General features: G+C 45.6%; 1 protein-coding gene across 5 annotated transcripts in view; it reads right to left on the reverse strand.

Annotated features, from left to right (window-relative positions):
* Positions 1 to 17,911, reverse strand: part of MACF1 (microtubule actin crosslinking factor 1) — a 1,146,281-nt gene that overhangs the window by 610,302 nt on the left and 518,068 nt on the right. For 3 of the 5 annotated variants that reach the window (XM_085648360.1, XM_085648359.1, XM_085648363.1), the window contains 5 exons: positions 11,485 to 11,700; positions 10,974 to 11,105; positions 5,524 to 5,757; positions 4,308 to 4,457; positions 3,328 to 3,561 (listed from right to left, as the gene is read on the reverse strand). In XM_085648360.1, coding sequence (XP_085504486.1) covers positions 3,328 to 3,561; positions 4,308 to 4,457; positions 5,524 to 5,757; positions 10,974 to 11,105; positions 11,485 to 11,700 — 966 coding nt within the window. The remainder of the gene's footprint in view (positions 1 to 3,327; positions 3,562 to 4,307; positions 4,458 to 5,523; positions 5,758 to 10,973; positions 11,106 to 11,484; positions 11,701 to 17,911) is intronic. The other 2 variants (XM_085648361.1, XM_085648362.1) reach the window with 1 other exon arrangement.

A 17,911-nucleotide genomic window follows, 5' to 3' on the forward strand; every position in this document is an offset into this window, starting at 1 on the left:
AAGACCGGCTGGGCGAGGCAGGGAAATGAGATAATAGCGTGTGGAGGGGTGTCAGTGTTCCTGATCAATATTCCCACTGAAATAAACAATTTAGAGCACCCAAACAATAAAAATATTTTTCGATCTAAAAGCTCCTTAAAAACGCATTACACAGCGTTTTCTTGCCAGCAGGTGATAGTATCGGTCAGACTAGCTCGCAGCCCTAGTTACTCTCGCTAGGGAGAGCTCTAATTCCACCTACCAGCGTGCCGGGGACTGATTGAAAATTCCAGGTCCAGTCTGACACCAGGGAATATTTTACAGTAAGGAATCTGCGGCTAAAAGTCTCTATCAGATACAGGCAGCACTCGCTCTTCAGCCGTCACCAAGGCAGCTTGCTCTCCATACACGCTCAAGGCAAATAGCATTAGGAGAGAGTTCAGGTCCTTTCTCTGCTCCTACAAAACGTTGAGACCTCTGCATGTCCCGTGGATATTCCCAGCACATAGAGATTCGAGGAAAACTGCTGGTCCTCCCTCCAGTCCAAGGACAAAAACATTTGGGAGTCTCTGCAAGTCAGGATCCCTAGGAGTAAGGCTAAATCTCAGTAAAGCAAGAATAATGAAGGTAGGAACAACATCACTTGAAAGCCCCGGGATGCAGTTCTGTCCAAAGTAACTATTTCAAGCTGGATTCCATTTAAAGAGGAGATCCATGTCTCTTGCACTAACCCTTCCAGGACAAATTAAAAGTCACAATTTACAGAGGTCTACTGAATTTAAAGTTTGACACACAAAGTGAATACAAACAGAATACCATTCAATTAACAGTCTGCTCTCTTTGTTCAGTTTCCTCAAAATAAACCAGAGATTTTCTATATTCATTCAAAGGGATGACAATAGAATGCCAAGATTCCAACAGCTATCCAAGAAAGGATGTCCAGGACTAGATTTATTATCGTTTGTCTTGCCTTATTCTGTTAAATAAATCTAACACAGGAAATTGGAGTGAATACTTATTAAGAAACAGACAGGAGCAGAATGATCACAGGGCAACACTGTTGCATTAAAAGTCAAATCAAATGCATCTTCTGACTCAGCGACTTTGGCTGGAGTACTCACTTGCACAGGGATGTCTTTAGGGTCATGGAAGTTTTGAAACCTAGGCTAGAGGACTGTCTTTTGCTTCCTTTTTCATAGTTGGTGCCAGGTAAAAGAAATGAAAAGACATATCACTTTTATCAGGAAGATGCATAATGCATGGTACAGTTGGCAGATCTTGAATCCATACATCAGAACTTGTGTTTCGCTTGATCCAGAGGATCTATATTCTTGTGAAGGGGTTACAGACCAAACTGCACTGAGCTTTGACGTTTCCTAGAATGATTTCCCAACACTCCAAAAGGGCAAATGCACCTGTTTGTACCTTTGCATTTGCAATCTAATCCTACCACTCATGTTCTTGATAATCGCTTTTCTGCATTATTTCGCTTTATTATTACTTTGTTTTGCCTCCTAGATCTGGGGCACAATATTCTACAAAATGTGTTGCTATAATCCTGTAAAGATATGTAACATTGAAGCATTGTTTACTTCAGAGACTACAGGGACAGCAAAAGGCAATGATAAACACATTCTCAGTTACCAGCAGAAAGCAGCCATTTAAACGCAGAGCCAAAAAAGGCAGGAAACATACACATTTTGTTTCCACAGAGTACTATGTGTATCTGCTAACTGTAATTTGCTCGTGACATATGCTTGGAAATATCCAATTCCATCAAATGACTAGAAGGGCACCCTACATAAATTCCCAGTAGATGAATTATGGAAAGGGAAGTCAACATATGTGAGGAAGCTCTTTTAGCCATTAGGAGATTCTATTTTTTTCTTTTTATTACTGCATATCAAATATTTATTCAAATAAATTGAGTATGTGAGATGCCCTAGAATTGAAATTAGGAACTAAAAGTCAACTCTTTATCTTCCTCTTGATGTTCTCAGAGGTGATGTGCTTGTCATTCTGAATAAACAAGTCACTGATTTGATGTTCTTGCTCATGCTGCTCAAGAGCCCATACATAGAAATTAAAGTTTATGGGATGGTCTCAGGGACGGACACATGTAAAGAAATCACATGAAGTCCTGGAACCTCACATGGAAGCCCGATACGCCACAAGCATTTTAGCGATACCTAGTCAAGAAAGGCTGTAGGAGTCCATATAGGTGAGATAGGACCTCTGCCTCAAGTAGCTCTTTATCGTGAACCTACACAAATTGTGTAGTAAATATAGTAGACAACTGTAGGAAGTGTCTAAAAAGCCTAGCAGATGGCACTAAGGTCATGAAGAGTGACAGAAAGTGTCAACACAGAAACAGAGCCCATCAGTGGAAGTGGAGGAAGATGGTGATGGTACGGGGAACAGAAGCAATGACATTAATCTCTAAGACCTACTATTTCCGAAGTTTTCAAAATGCTATTGATAGTAGAAAGAGAATAGTTCAGAACATTCTTTGTAGGGCGCAGGTGAAATACGAAGAATGCAGAGCACAGTCAAGAAGTGGCAGGTAACAAGCAATGAAGTAAAGAGAAGCGGGGATTTACAGCTTGTAATAAGGTTTGGTGCATCTGCAAAAGGGTATCACCAGTACTGTCTGGTGAAAGAAGAGATGCTCATTTAACACTCTTTTCAGAAGCGGTCCATTCTGAGAAGTGATTTCATAGCATTCGGTCCATAGTTATATCAGCTGTTAAGCTATCTTCTGTATCCATGTCACACTATACTCCTGATGAAGGCTCACACATCAACTCGCATCTTGATCTCTATGTCACACTACGATCTGGCTGATGGATCCGTATCCAGCACACATTCTCTGTGTCTATTTCAAACTAGGTTCTTAGGCAGGTCTCTGAGCCCATATATATCCTTCTCTGTCTTTGTATCAGATGATGATTCTGCTGCAGTTACGCTTAGAGTTCATCTTCTTTTCCCTCTGCATTGCTTTGCCACTCCAACAGCCAGGTTCTAGTTCACCTCCTTTCGGTCTACACCAAACTATATTTCTGCGATGTGTCATGTGGTAAGCCCCAACCTCCCTCCATCTCTATGTCACACTATGACCTAATACACATCTCTGGCACCAGGTAATCTTCCTTTTCCTCCAAGGCAGACTGCTCACTCAAAGATGGCGCAGACATAAACACACATGCTTTGTCTCAAGGTCACACTGCATCCTCATTGGTTTAGATGCCAGCTGCACACCTTTGTTTTTCTCTCACACTAAGCTTATTTGAAATCCTAAATGCTAGTGATCCTTTTTGTTACCAGACGAAAAGCAATGGTCCAGCTTACCTTCTCAGTCTCCTGTTGCTGGGCTGCAGTCACCGCATTATCCAGTTCCTTCTGAGTGCCCAGAGTTTGCTGCTGCAGTGCCTGATACCGTTCTTTGGTCTTATTCAGCTTCTCTTGTAAGAGCTGCAGCTCCCCCGGACTCATCTTGGACCGGTTCTCCTCGATGAACTCCTCCATGGCCTGGATGGTGCTGGCAACGGTGAGTGACTGGGCCTGCATGTCCTTCTGGAGCTCCTATGAATATGGAAGGAGTCAGGCATGTGAGAGGCGGTACAGTGGGAATCATGTATGGGGTAGCAGACGCAGAAGCTAGTACCATGCCAGGTGAGATGATTTGAGCATGCCGTGCTCTGTGGTCAGAGAATGCATTCATGGTATTACAGCCTGCAAGAAATAGAGCAGCACCCAGACCTAAGCTTAGAGCACCCTTCATTTTACACAATAGCATGCAACTTCAATTGGGCTCTGCACTCATTCTACTCAATGACCCTGATGGTGACCTGCCAACCTCTGTTCACTGAGCCTAATGGTGGTATACTCAATGACCCAGACAGTGACCGGCCAACTTCTGCTCACTGACCCTGATGATGATTTGCCCTCCTCTACTTATTCCTCCATCCTTAGGACAGACACTCTTTCTTCTCTCTACTTAATTACCTCAATGCTGCTCTGTCCCCAGTTCACTGATTCCAGTGGTGCTTGTCCTCCCGACTAAATAACCCTCAAGCTGCTCTGCTCTTCCTTTCACAATGACCCACCGTAAATCGACCCTCTTTTTTAACCGTGGTGTGCCCTCGTTCACAGCACCATTTATATTCTTCCCCAATTCTCTGCCACCTGGTACTGCTCCCCATTCACTAACCCTGAAAGAACCCAGTGACCCGATGGTACTCAGATGCCATTCAATGAACCCATACCCTGTCAAAATGGTGTGCTTCCCCATTCACTGGCCCCAGTGATCCTCTCCCCCATTCACTGACCCCTATAGTGCTCTGCCTGTGCTGCAGGGCGTCCAGGTCTCCGCTCCCAGCTGCCACCTGCTCCTTGCTCAGAGTGTGCTCTGCCTGCTGCAGCCAGCTGCTCAGCTCCTCCATCTTCTGGTTACAGGCAGCCTGTTGCTCCTGGAGGTTCTAGGGGAGGCAAGACACAAAGAAATGACTGTCTGCGAGGCAGCCGGACTATTGCACGCATTACACACTAAATTCTCAAAACATAGGCAAAGAGAATGAGTTATTGTCTACACACAGCCAAGAGGAGCAGATACGGAACGGTGCCAGGACCAGTCTCAGAATACGCTCAGAGTGAATGCAGAGTGACCCTGAGTGCACAGAGCAGAGAATGACCCTGAATGAGCACAGCCAACTGCGACCCTGAGAGAGTAGAGATGGAAGCAAAACAGAGTGCATGTGCTGTAAATGCACAGTGGATCAATGCAAATTCCATCAAATATGTGTGTAAAGTGATACTAGAGTGAGGATAACTGTGAGTCCCAAGTTCCCCTGAGTGAGGCAGTACCTGGAATAAGCAGTTCGGTTAGTACTGATCAAGAAGAACTGGGAGTAGAAGTGACCTCAGTGAGAAGAGTTCTGAATGTCAAGTGACTGTGATGGAGCCAAGCTGTGAATGGCACAAGTGTTCAAGGCTAGCAAATCTTGGAGTGAAGACTTGTGACTACAGAGTGCTCACACACAAGCAAATTGCTGTGTGATTGTTACTGGGCAGGGTTGCAAGCTTGAAGGTCAGAAGAGCTGTGGTGGAGAGTGAGCTCAGCTGAGTACATGGCGATTCTGAGGGAGTGTACAAGTGAGCGTAAATGAGTGAGCATAGCTGTGACTCAGCAGATAGAAGCAGTGGTCCGGTCCGTTTGGGTGTGTCTGCTCCTCTTGGCACTATGCCTGCCTCTCTGAGTGGTTGAGCATGATGTGTGGCAGTCCGTCCTGCTAAGTTGTCCATGCAGGACCACAGAACATGAACTGTGGGCCACCACAGAAACCTGCATCACAACTTCAGTGATGAAGAAGCCCAACGAGCTTTCCAGAACCTTCCAGCTCTTCAGCTGTCAAGGGATCCTCTGTGTTAGCACATTCAATCTGAAAAACGCAAAGCAAACATGTTAGAGACAAGGAGACAAATGGACAAGGCAAAGGCTGGGCCACACTGCTGAACACTCGCGATGAAGGTCCATGCCCAGCTGACCTGAGTCATGGTACTGTGCCCGGCCCGCTGCGGGCGCAGCTCTGGGCTCCCCTCCTGTGCTGCCAGCCTCTTGCAGAGCTCGCGGAACTCTCTTTGCAGCTGGTTCAGGAGTCTCAACAGCTGCCGACTCTGTTGGGGGGTCAAGTCCTGGGCATGCTCGGAAATGAAGAACTGAATGTCGTATGCTGCCTCGTCAATCTGCTGCCGGGTGTCAGCCATGACAGGGCGCTGTCCCTATTGGAGGAAGAGAGAAGACCATGACTTAGAAGGCGCCTAGCACCAGACCTCTGGTCAGCTATGGTCACACTTGAAGAAAATCCATTTAGGAACATGCTAAAATAGGATCTGTACACAACTGTTAGGAAACAACAACCAGAGATAAAATCAGAAGAGTAGCTATCCACAGGCCAGGCCCAGGTTAAAGTAATGGTACTTATCAGCAATACCATTTCTTCAGAAACAGCACCCACACAAAATTCATAAACTTAAAAGAATCGAGGAACACTTTAACGTAATTTTCCTTTCCTAAAATTGTATGTACACATACATTCAACAGCTCTTATGTCCCTAAACAAAGCTCTGCCCTTTTGCCTTTATGAGCACTGTTGCGACTAGAGACTCCTAGAATGTTCAGCATGAAAGCAGCCTTCTTTGTTCTTTTGCAGTCTGCTCGTGCAGTCCAAATGAATGAAAAAATACCGAGGTAGAAAGGACGGTAGGTACCAGAGAAGCATACCCACACTGAAGAACTGGAGAGTACAATTTTATTCTCAAGTGATGGCTTCTCCCGGGATCAAAACCTTCCAAATGAATAACAGATGAAAGAGCAGTACTTAACTGAAGGGGAGTGGAAATAAAACAGAAAGAACAGCCCTTCGTAGCAGTTGGTGGCAGCCTCCTCAATCCATCCAACGGTGCCTGTGCCACCTGGGATGAGTTCACGGAACATAACCCAACTATAACCCAAATAATTGCGCTTTCAGAAAGTGTGATAAGACCTCCGAGTTACAGTTTTATATTACTCCATTAAGTGTGTAAACATTAAAAGAGATTGGAGGGTCTCTGTTCCTTCGGCAGAATAATTCCTCATAAAATTTGAGAAACGCTAGTTGAATTTTCACATCCTGTATTTAGAAGAAAAGAACAAACAAGTTACTTAACTTCGGTAACGCCTTTTCTGGCACAGACTATCTAACCACAGATTCCTCCCCTTGTGAATTTTGCCCGGTGCCAGACTGGATTTGGAAACTTTTATAACAATTCTCTCATGCCTCATTGATAGCATCGTGCAGCTCTGTGTCAAATTCGTCCCACTCTGGATCAAACTTAGGGCCCCCATATATGTGCCACCTCCGTGCACAGACATTAGCTTCTTTCTGATCTTTGTCCTCACTGCAGGACATGCAGCCATCAAAATCAGATTGTGCCGGTTGCAGATATTTCGATTTGCATCTTATTAATGGACCAAACGAGTCCATTCCACAGAACATGGAGGAGTCTGTACCACAAAATGGATTACCAACGGTAAGTAACTTGTTCTTCTGACAGGGAGTTCCAATGGCAGATTAATCATCTTGTAAATAGATACCAAATCACTACACTTCCTCAGGTGGTGGGTCTGTAGAATGGTTCAGACCGGGAAATCCTACAGGACAGACTGGGCGAAAATGCTCATTCCAAAGGACCTGGCTATAAAGGCAGGAATGGTTTGTGAACTTGTGGAGGGACACCCATGTAGAAGCCTGGAAAATGTCTATGACTGGCACACTGGGTATCAGCACAGTGGTAGCAACCTTTGATCTGGTCAAGTGAGAGTGGAAACCTTCTGGGGGCTGCTTTTTGGCTAGACGCCCATAGCAGATCTTAATACATAACTTTTCGTAATGCTTTCCCCTTCCCAGCCCCAGAGAAACCCAAGAAAAGTTGGTCATTCTGTTAGTAGTGTTTGGTCTGATCAACAAAGAGGCTAAAAGATTCTGTTTGAATTGAGGTGATGAAGCCGTCCTTCCTCCTTGGAGCAGTGAGGTGGTGTGAAGAAAGCCCGCAAAGTGATGTGTATTGCCCTATGTGCAAGTGTGTGACTATCTTAAGCAGGAATGCCACTTGTGTGCAGAAGAGTCATTTGTTCAGGAAGAAAGAGGATTATGGCGTTACCACAAACAATGCCTGAAGCTCACTCACCCTACTGGCTGACGTTACAGCAATAAAACCACTGTCTTGGTAGTAAGTGGACAAAGAGACAAACTGTGCATGGGTTCAAAGGGTGTGCACATTAAGTAGGTGAGAACCAGGTTACGGTTCTACTGCAGCATCACAAAGGGTGTAGACCAACCCTTCCAGAAAAAAAAAATCACTACAACAGGTGACTTGGAGAAGGGTGGCTAATCAGGTAAACGATAAAAGGCTGAAAGGTAATTTTAACTACTTCCACAGCAAGGCTACTGGGCTAAAGACAAACAAAACAGTAGAACATCTGATAGTTGTGCATGCATGAGTTGTATGTGTCACAAGACAAACCAGGCAAGAAACCTCTCCCAGACTCTAGCATAAACAGATTTGGTTGATGAACGTCTGGCTGCCACGATGAAACCAACCACTAAAAGAGGGAGCTCAAAACCCATTAACTGACGCCATTCAACCTTCACACATGAAGGTGTAAATTGTGCTGACTCGGGTGCAAGACTCAACCCTACTGCTGCGACATGAAGTCCTCCACAAGGGGCAGCCAGATTGGAGGACATGTTAATGGCCAGAAGTTGCAGGTACTACACTCTCCTCTCGCAGTCGGACCACTGGAATGAAGTGAGCCTGGTCTTTCTTGATCTTTTTCAGTACCCTGGGCAGGTCAGGTAGGGGTGGAAAGGCATATAGGAGTCCTGCCCCCAAAGCACGAGTCCAGGCAGAAGGCATCCCCGGGGGACAGCTGGCTTAGGAACTCCAATATTAAGACACGAGGCAGACTGAATCTAAGACTCAACGGGAATTGTTTTTTCAATTCGGCCAGAAAATTAAGGATGATCACTTTCGAAAAAATTAAAAACGACAGACTCCCTGAATGCTATAACAAAAGGCAGGTGAACTAATAAAGAATACCGGTAAACATAGTATTGCACAATGCACAATATATGGTGCTACTCCTTTCCACAGAGGTAACTTCCAACCAGCCTTTGTTAAAGTGGCCACCGCAAGCGGCAGGTCTGCCTTTGCCAAGCACCAGTTTCATAAAATGTGAAAATATTGTAAATACCAACTGTTCCACGTCAACTCAGTAAGACTCAATTTGTTGACTTTGTGAATGCTTTGTTCGCGGTTGAGTGAAATTGCTTTATTATTGCTCGTGTAATCTATATCTACAGAATTTTACGGTTGATCTTTTTCATTCTAGTGTTTAAATACTTATAAAAATATAGTCTATTTTTATAAACTGGTGTCGGATTTTTGGAGTGCAAGCTGATTTCTTCTTTAATTGTTTTGGTGTTGTTTGAATGCTTTACTCTTGTTTCTCTGTTGAGCTAAGGGTTTGACAGACGAAACCAAAGGGTCCTAAAGGGGTTTTTAAGTGCATTACATTGTGAAGTTGCACAACCACACCATATAATATACCCCATTTCCTCTATGACACAGGGTTTTGCCCTTTCAAATTATTAGTAGAGAGGAATCACAGAATACTCAATTCTCTGTGTCATCTTTGTTCTATTTTCCACTCTACAGATTAAGGATCTTTGAACACTTGCTTGGGATATCTGTCAAACACAGGCTTTTTTAAAAAACATTTCTAGTGATTGTTTCATTCTTCTTAGTGGCTTAAAACCCCATATTCATCAAGTTGTGCAGTAAAGTGCTAGATTGTAATGCATTTTGTAAACACTGAAAATATGTGGTCTCCAGCAAATATTTGTGGTACTGAAATGCCTAAACACTGATAACTGATTTTCTTAATTTGTGATAACACTGAAAAAATTACCTGCTGTGTTTCACAAGAAATGAAAACAGAAAGCTCTTGGCACAGTTATATGAGGAATGTGAGGAAATGGCTGTATGACCTCACCATGTAAAAGACTTGCCAACTCCTTTACGACCTTGGGTTTTGTCCTTAAACCCTCAGCTCAACCCTGGGCTCGGGAGATGACCTCTCCTAGAACAGGACATGGCAGGCACAATCCCTCTCCTTGCCACCAGGTGCAGTCCTCATTGGTGCAGCCTCTCTTTGCAGGTCCCTCAATGCAGCAGGGCATTCCTTCTTCCAAATCGGTCGAGGTCTGGGTGCGAGGGGCAGCCCTTTTATGGTCAGAACGTATCCTCAGGGTAGGACGGGGTTGGAATGTTAGGTAGCCCTCCCCCCTTGGTGTTACACATCAGTCTTTCAAAGGCAACTTCACCTTTGAAGCCTGACTCATGGCGCTAACACCCAGGTGGCTTCCTGCAGGAGGGAGGTGGAACCTTACTGGCCTGCAATCCCTCATTGTTTTTCTTCCTAAGAGTCATTAGAATATCTCTCCATGAGGGCAGGAAGCTGTCTTGTAGAGCACGCTCCATGTGTGCCCGGGAAGGCACAGGAGTTTTAGGGGCAACCAAGTGGCAGGTTTCCTAAAGCTGCACATTGCAACATGTTACATTAATTAGGAACGGAGATACCAGTCAGGCTTAATGTAAACAAGTTGTTTGATACCTTCGACAGCCCACTCTGTACTTACCAATTGGGTGACCAACACTTTCCACAGTAAAACTGTAGTTTTGCATGTTGAACTGCCAAGTCATGTAAAGTACATGTCCTGTCTGTACCATATGTTGCATCTGGCCTTTAGAGCTCGACAACCCTGCTAAAGGGGTGACTTACACACATGTTCAGGGAAAGTCATGGCTTTGCCATTGCTTTCAATGGCAAAGTCGGGGTAGCAATGCATGTCTGCTCTACAAGTCTGCAGTGGCAGATTAGATGACTTGCTTTACTTGTGGGACCTCAACAGTGGCACAATCAGTGTTGCAAGCCCTGGGGAACCCCTCTAACTTACATGTCCTGAGTACCAGGGTACTATTTACTAGGGACTTAAGAGTAAGTTAGCCATTTCCAATATGGTACAACCAATGCGACATACACTTTAGCGTCAGGGCACTGAGGTCTGGTTGGCAGAACTCAGTGCAATTGAAGAGTCGATAAACCGGCAGAATCAGTCGAAACCTTAGGGTTGACCATACGAAAAGAGGCATTTTTTTACATTACACATCTGCTATTCTGCCACCCATAGTTCCCCGCACACATGCTCAGGATCTGGATACCATTAAGGATCTCACCTAAACACATTCCTTGGTAGCCCAGACCTATTGTCTTCATGATCCAACGTCTCATTCAACTGGAGCTGCTGCAGGCCAAATAAGTCATTCAGTGGATTACCTTACAAGTCTGCGGATGTACCCAATGCGGATTGAAATGGTCTCTTTCAGGGCCTCACCTTATAAAACTGCTGAAGCCCCTCTAGATTGACAGTGTCTGTGGCATCCAGGGAACGTGCCGCATGGCTCACCCGCTCCTGCATAGTCTGCAGTTCATTTAGAAGTCTTTGCTCCTCAATTTGAATTTTAGCCTTAAAATAAAAATAAACATTGTGAAAAGTGAATAACCAACAGATAAAACAGACACAAGGTGCTTTATCTACTAGTGTTGTGATGCAGAATGGGGAAGTTGGGTACTAATATCTTCAACAATCTTTATGAATGCCCTATCACACACACACCGGCATACTATGCAAGTCCTCCAACGTGCAAACCCCTCCTCAAGCACACCTCCTCATATCAATATGCATGGCTCACATGTACTCCCCCAAAACATGTATATGACCTGCAAATCCCATGTCATGAACACAAGATCTGATTCTGTTGTAATGCAGAGCACTGAAGTCTACAGGATTTCCTTCATATTTTCTGCGTGGGCTCCACTTAAACCACTCCCATGGCTCTCCTCACCTTTTCTGCTTGGGCTGCAGCACAGAGCTCCTGCATCCAGGTCTGTGAAGCCTCCAAGATGGACTTAAATGATTTCTGCAGGTTATTTGCATCTTTTTCTAAGGCTTTTAATAAAGGCGGAGGAACATCATATGGTTGGAGGGACAACATTTGATTGACAATGTCCAGCTCATGGTGCACAGGGAGAATGAGATGCTCCAGCTCAAGCCTCAGCTCCTGAAAAGAAGACAGTGGAGGTGAACGAGAGGCATGGACATAGCAAATACAACAGCAACTCCCATTAGGACAGTCTAGCCCATCTGTTCATACAGAGGATAAACTATCATCGACTGAGTAAACTGCAGTAAGTGAACTTTAGCACGCCGATTCTATTATGCCAAACAGAGCTACTCTGTGCCACTACATCACATGGAATCAGATTCAGAAATGTCTTTTTTTCTTTGGTAGGTCAACTGAAGAACATAGTATTCACTTCTGCTAACAATCTACCTACTTGTAGATTAGTTTCCTCTTTAATCTCCTACGGAATCAAACTGGATCAGAAAATGTAACATTGCTCTCACATGCGGACAGGTGGCTCAACGGCTCCGGGACCATTCAGAACATGATAGAGCCAGATATGGTGCCAACCTGGCGCACTGACGTCAGTTCCCCATCCCTTTTTTTCATACCGTCAGAGGCTGAGCCGAGGCTGATGATATTGACAGAAAATGCAGTTTCAAAACTAATTCTGGACCATCTTAAAAATAACAAGGTCATTCAACAGAACAGGGAGTGGGTTCAGTGAGGAATTTACAAGTACAGTACACAATGTAACAATCGTTACCAAGGCTAAGTTGCTTGTTCTTCTGATCAATATTTCCACTTGCAGATTCCTCAGCTCTTGAATCAATACCCAAGCAATATCTTCTAGGAAGTAAATCCTAAGAGGTAGTAAAACCAGGAAATCCCGCAACTGATTGGCAAAAGAGCTATCTCTGAGGACTTCGAAGTCAAGTCAGTAATACCTATGAAACAATGAAACAATTTGAATCAGCTTTGTGGGAAGGTCATAGCAGAACTTGATGCTTAGAATGATCCAGCAAGAAATTGTCCCCTTCTGAATTGCCTTGCCCTTCCTGGAGGAACTGTAGCCCACAAACAGTTGGTCATTAAAGCAAAATTGGTGGGTTCTTTCAATGTAAAAACAGAGATTCCAGCAAAAATCCCGATGATGCAATCTTTCTTTCTCCTTGGTGGGATGAAGCGGCAGATACAACATTGGCAATCTGATTGGTTTGGCCACATGAAATGGAATGACTATTTTAGGAAAGAAAGAATCCTCAGTCTAAAAGACCAGCTTGTGATGTGAAAAACAGTGAAGTGAAAGGAGGCTTGATACACAAAGCCTATAGCTCATGAACACGGTGGGCAGAGGAAACGACGATTATAGAGTGAAAAGCCTCAAAGATCAACAGTGTACTTACTTGAAAGGAGATGCAATCAGAAGAATTGGGTCTCGTTGTGGCATGACAAATGGAAAACGGGGAAACAAATGGGTCAATCCCATCTAAAAGTCCATAACAGGAGACTTGAACAACGACAACTAATCCACAAACAAAGACAAGCCAAAAGGGCTTGTAAATACCCTTAAACAGTGCCCACTATAAAGCCTTGTCAGGCCAGAAGACAGTGCAGAGTGCAACACATCTGTTAATGAATGAATGAATGAATGAATGAATATGCATTTCTAGAGCGCATGGCTACCAGAAGGCCTCCCAGCGCTAGAAGCAGAGACATCACCGTGCTGCAGTCAAGTGTCATGGAAACAGAAGAGTTTTCAGGAGTTTGCGAAAGGCTAAATATTTGTCCTCCAGGCGTATGTAGTTAGGAAGTTGGTTCCAGCACTTGGCTGTGGTATATGCGAACATGCGTCCACCACTCTGTGCTCTGTTTATCCTGGGAACCACTGCTAGATGTTTAGTCTCGGAGCGCAGAGATCTTTTAGGATGATAGGGGTATATGATAGATCGAAGGATCGGTGGGCCCTTGGCTGAGAGAGTCCTATGGACGATGCACAGTGCCTTGAACTGAATTCGTTTCGCGACTGGAAGCCAATGGAGAGAGGCGATGTGTGGTCTTGCGGATGCCCAGTTAGGGACCAGCATGAAGAGACGCGCTGCGCAGTTTTGTACAGTTTGTAGTATTTTAATGGTTGAGCACGAAGTAGGCTGCCGTCCAAGGGGGAGTTTTTGCCCAAAAACATCCACTCCGTTTTTGCCCCATTGAGTTTTAGGAATGAGCCATCCATCCATGCGGAGACTTTGTCCAAACAATTGGCCAAATTGCTCCCCACATTATCGGATTGGTTCAGAAACACAATCAACTGGGTGTCATCTGCATAAGTGACAATCTGGATGCCGAAGGGTTCTATAATCTCGGCAAGGGGGCTCATATATACATTAAAAGGCGTGGGGCTCAGGGACGAACCCTGAGGCACCCCGCATCTCAGAGGCATACTTTCGGAAATAGAGTTATCCTCAAATACTTGGAATGACCTGTTATCCAAAAAGGACTCAAGCCACGTAAGTGCAGTTCCGGTCACTCCTACCTCTCTAAACACACAACGAGGAATCAACCACCTCCTCGACAAACCACAAAACAAAGTATGACCAACATCATGAAGAAAGGACAGGCGGCATGCTGACAAGATTACATTCACCACCTCCGCAGGCATGTCAACAGACCTAAAGTTGCTCTGCTCAATTTCTACAGGTGAACTGCAACAGGAAGGTGATGGAGGGAATGCTTGAATTAATCTCAACCACTAGCAATTGTGAGAAAGTGGGTTTCTGTTGCAGTAACCCCCCCTTTTTTTGCCTAATAGCTGATGCACTTTTCCTTGTTGTGCCCTGGGCTCCTGCCAATCAGGTGCCCAGGGCCTATGTTCCTTCCTTAAAACACACAAACTCCCAATTGGCAAACCCTGGCCACATGTCAGCCCCTGGTAAATGGTACCCTAGGTACCCAGGGCCTTGTGACCAGGGAAGGCCTCTAAGGGCTGCAGCACTCCTTGTGCCACCCTTAGAGGCCCTGTACCCTTACACACACACACTGCCTTTGCAGGCTGAGTGTCTGGGTGCAGGACAAAACAAAGAGTCGACATGGCACACATCTCTGTGTGCCATGCCCATTACCTATACTGCCAAGGCATATGTCAGCCACCCCTCTGGCTGGGTGCCTTATGCCTATGGTGTGGGCACAGGAGCAGGAGCCCTGTGCCCCTACAGTACCCAGGTCCATTCCTGGGCACTGTAAGTACAGTGCTGCCTTTTACAAGTACATGGTGCTGAGAGCTCGTCAAACACGAACTCCACAGCACCATAATGGCAACACTGAAGACTGGGAAGTTTGGTATCAAACTTCTCAGCACATTAAACCCACACTGATGCCAGTGTGGGATTTAATGTACTAAGCACCCCAGAGGGCATCTTAGAGATGCCCCCTTACAGCTAACCTACAGTCCACGTCTGCTCTGAGGCTGCCCAGGCTGCCACACAGCAGACACGTTGCTGGACCCCTGGGTGGGAGAGCCCCTGCTCTCCCGGGCCTGCAACAATGCACATCCTGGGTGAGGTGAGAAATCTCCTCCCCCAGGATGAGCAAAGGGAAGCTTCAAAGGCATGCCGCCAGTTGGAGTTTCCCCAGGCCACTGCAACCCCCCACTCTGGCAGGAGGCTTGGCCGGAAACCCCATACGGGGACGGGGGATGTGCCAGCCTGCCCACCCCACCCCTCAGGTGGGGGAGGCGAGGTGAAGCACATCTCCGGGCTCTCGCCATCTTGAAGATGGGAGGCCCTGCCCTATCAGGATTAGGCTACTGCCCTCCTCCCACAGGAGAGAGGCAGGATAGGGGGTGTACCCACCCCAGGACAAGGACCCATTGGTCCCTGGCCTTCACCTACCTGTAACGCCCCTAAATCTAGTATTTAGGGGCCCCCTGAACCTTCCTTCCCCAGATTCCAGATAGAAACCTACAAGAAGAGCAAGAAGAAAAAAGACCTGCCCTGCAGCTGCTAAAAAGAGGAAGACACCAACTGCTTTGGCCCCAGCCCTACCGGCCTGTCGACCCTCGAACCTGCTCCTGCTCCAGCGCGGCATCTCTTGTGGCCAGCAACCTCAAAAACCCCGGAGGACCTGGCTACCTTTGACCTCTAATTCCCTGGGACTCCCATGAGTAGAGGCTCTACTCGAGAAACCTATTCCTAACTCCTGGCAGCAGCCCGGAACCGCGGACCCAACACACTCTGCACCAGCCAAGCCTGGCCAGTGCCGGAGTGGACAAAGACCCTGAGGACGACCCCACGGCGACTGTGACCCCGAGTCCGGCACCCAAGGACCCCCCTCGACATCCTGGACGAAGCCTGCAGCCTCAGAACCGAGTGCCACCCCAGCCGCGATCAACCAGAGGGTAAGATTCCCGACGTCAAAAGGCACCCCTGCACCCGGCGCCCTGCGGCCCCCTGTGCCCAATCCCGGGGTACCCACCTAACCTACAACTACCCAACTTACCCCTCGAAGTGGTGGTGGCACCGGAAACATCCTCGTCCCCGAGCCTGCAGCCTTTTTCCAAACCGGAACATTCCCATTGATTTCCATTGAGCGCCCGAAGGCTCAAAAGCACCCTGCACCCAGCCGCCCGAGTGGCCCTGGCAGTGCACTCTCTACACTAACTTACTTCCCCACTTGCCCTGAGTAAGTGACCAGGAGCCCAGCTCCCACAGACGCGTGGCTTGCCAGACAGCAGCCACCAACTAAGGCCCCCCTATCCCTCATAGGATAACATTGGGCCTAACTCACTCTGCACCCGGCCGTCCTGAAACCGCTGAGGGTGAACCAACTGTACCTACCTGACACTGGGGGACCCCTGAGTCTATGCCCGGAATTTCAACTCTGCCAGTCGAGTAATTACCCTTAAACCGCTAACTTCATTTTCCTCATAGGGTAACATTGACTGGCTTTTTCTTCAAAAATCTTCTAAGTGTGAACTTTTCAAAACTGTAAAAATTCACCAAAAATCAGCCAAGTGACAAAAACGAATTTACTCACCTGTTCCTGGGTGAGCTCCCAGTGCTGGATCTTGGTGCCCAGCCCTGATCCTGAAAAGTACTCACAACTATACTTACCTCTAACTCATTTTTCTCCCATAGGAAACCATTGTCTGCTTTTCTGTGAAATTTCTTCTAAGTGTCTATTTTTGCAAATTTGAAATATTCTTTTAAAATCGTACCATTTCTGCAAACGAAATTACTTACCTGTTTTTGATAAGGACCCCAGTCCTGGGTCTAGGCACCCAGTCCTGGATTACTAAAGTAACGATAAAGTACTCTACCTGCAATTTGAATTTCTTGCCATAGAGATCCATTGAATGTTTTCTGTGAAATATTTTCTAAGTGCTAACTTTTGAAATAGCTAAATATTATTTAAAAATCATTACAGTTATTAAGTCGACTTTCATCACTTGATTCTGAATACTGACCCCAGGCTGGTTCTAGGATCCAGACCTGGAATTCCAAAAGTAATCTGAAAAGTAATTTATTACAAATAACCTGAATTTACCATTGAGCTCAATGCATTGTTATGTTTAGGAAATAGGATTGTTTATTGCAACCAACTGTGACTGTTTACACAAATTTATTGCTTGAAACAAAAGTATTTATATTCAACCTCTCATTCTGAGAAAGTATATTTTTACCCCCTTTGTGGTTCTAAAAATAAAACAAGCATATATTTTATATATACAAATCATTGGCCTAGAGTTCAGTTATTGAGTGTGTGAAACCATTTGCTGACTGAGTGTGTACAATAAATGCTTTACACTGTCCTCTGGTACTGCCTTACTGCTCGACCAAGCTACCACTTTTGAGAGTAAGGTCATACCTAACTTTGACCTCTATCAGCCTCTGGGGGACTGTGGACTCTGTACACCCTGTACCTAGTAGGGAACAGTATATACAGAGCCACTTTCTCACATTGGTGGATCAGCGGTGGGATACAAACTTGCATTTGTTGGACTACTTGGTTACCATCTGATCACACGACAGAACTCTTAAAAATTGCCTTTAGAATTCTGATTGGTTTTTCCAAAATTACTAAAAGTCTTGCTAGGGCCTTGCTTAAGTCCCATTAGAATTTTAGAAAAATAAAAGTCACTATAGTCAGGGTAGAGGGTTAGAACTGTCAGGTTAGAATGTCTCAAACAAACCCAGCTATTAGTGATAATAATAACATGGACCTGGTGGAGGAGCTCGACCTCACACCTTACTTACACTTGTCTTTCAAGGAATTGAGGTCCTTATGTAAACTCAAAAATTTACAAATGGGTCAGCATCCAACCAAACAAGGGCTCCAGGAGCTCCTGGCTGAGTATGCTAAAGACCACCCATCT

This window comes from Triturus cristatus, chromosome 3_2, assembly GCF_964204655.1.
Source record: "Triturus cristatus chromosome 3_2, aTriCri1.1, whole genome shotgun sequence".
In the NCBI taxonomy this organism is placed as follows: domain Eukaryota; kingdom Metazoa; phylum Chordata; class Amphibia; order Caudata; family Salamandridae; genus Triturus; species Triturus cristatus.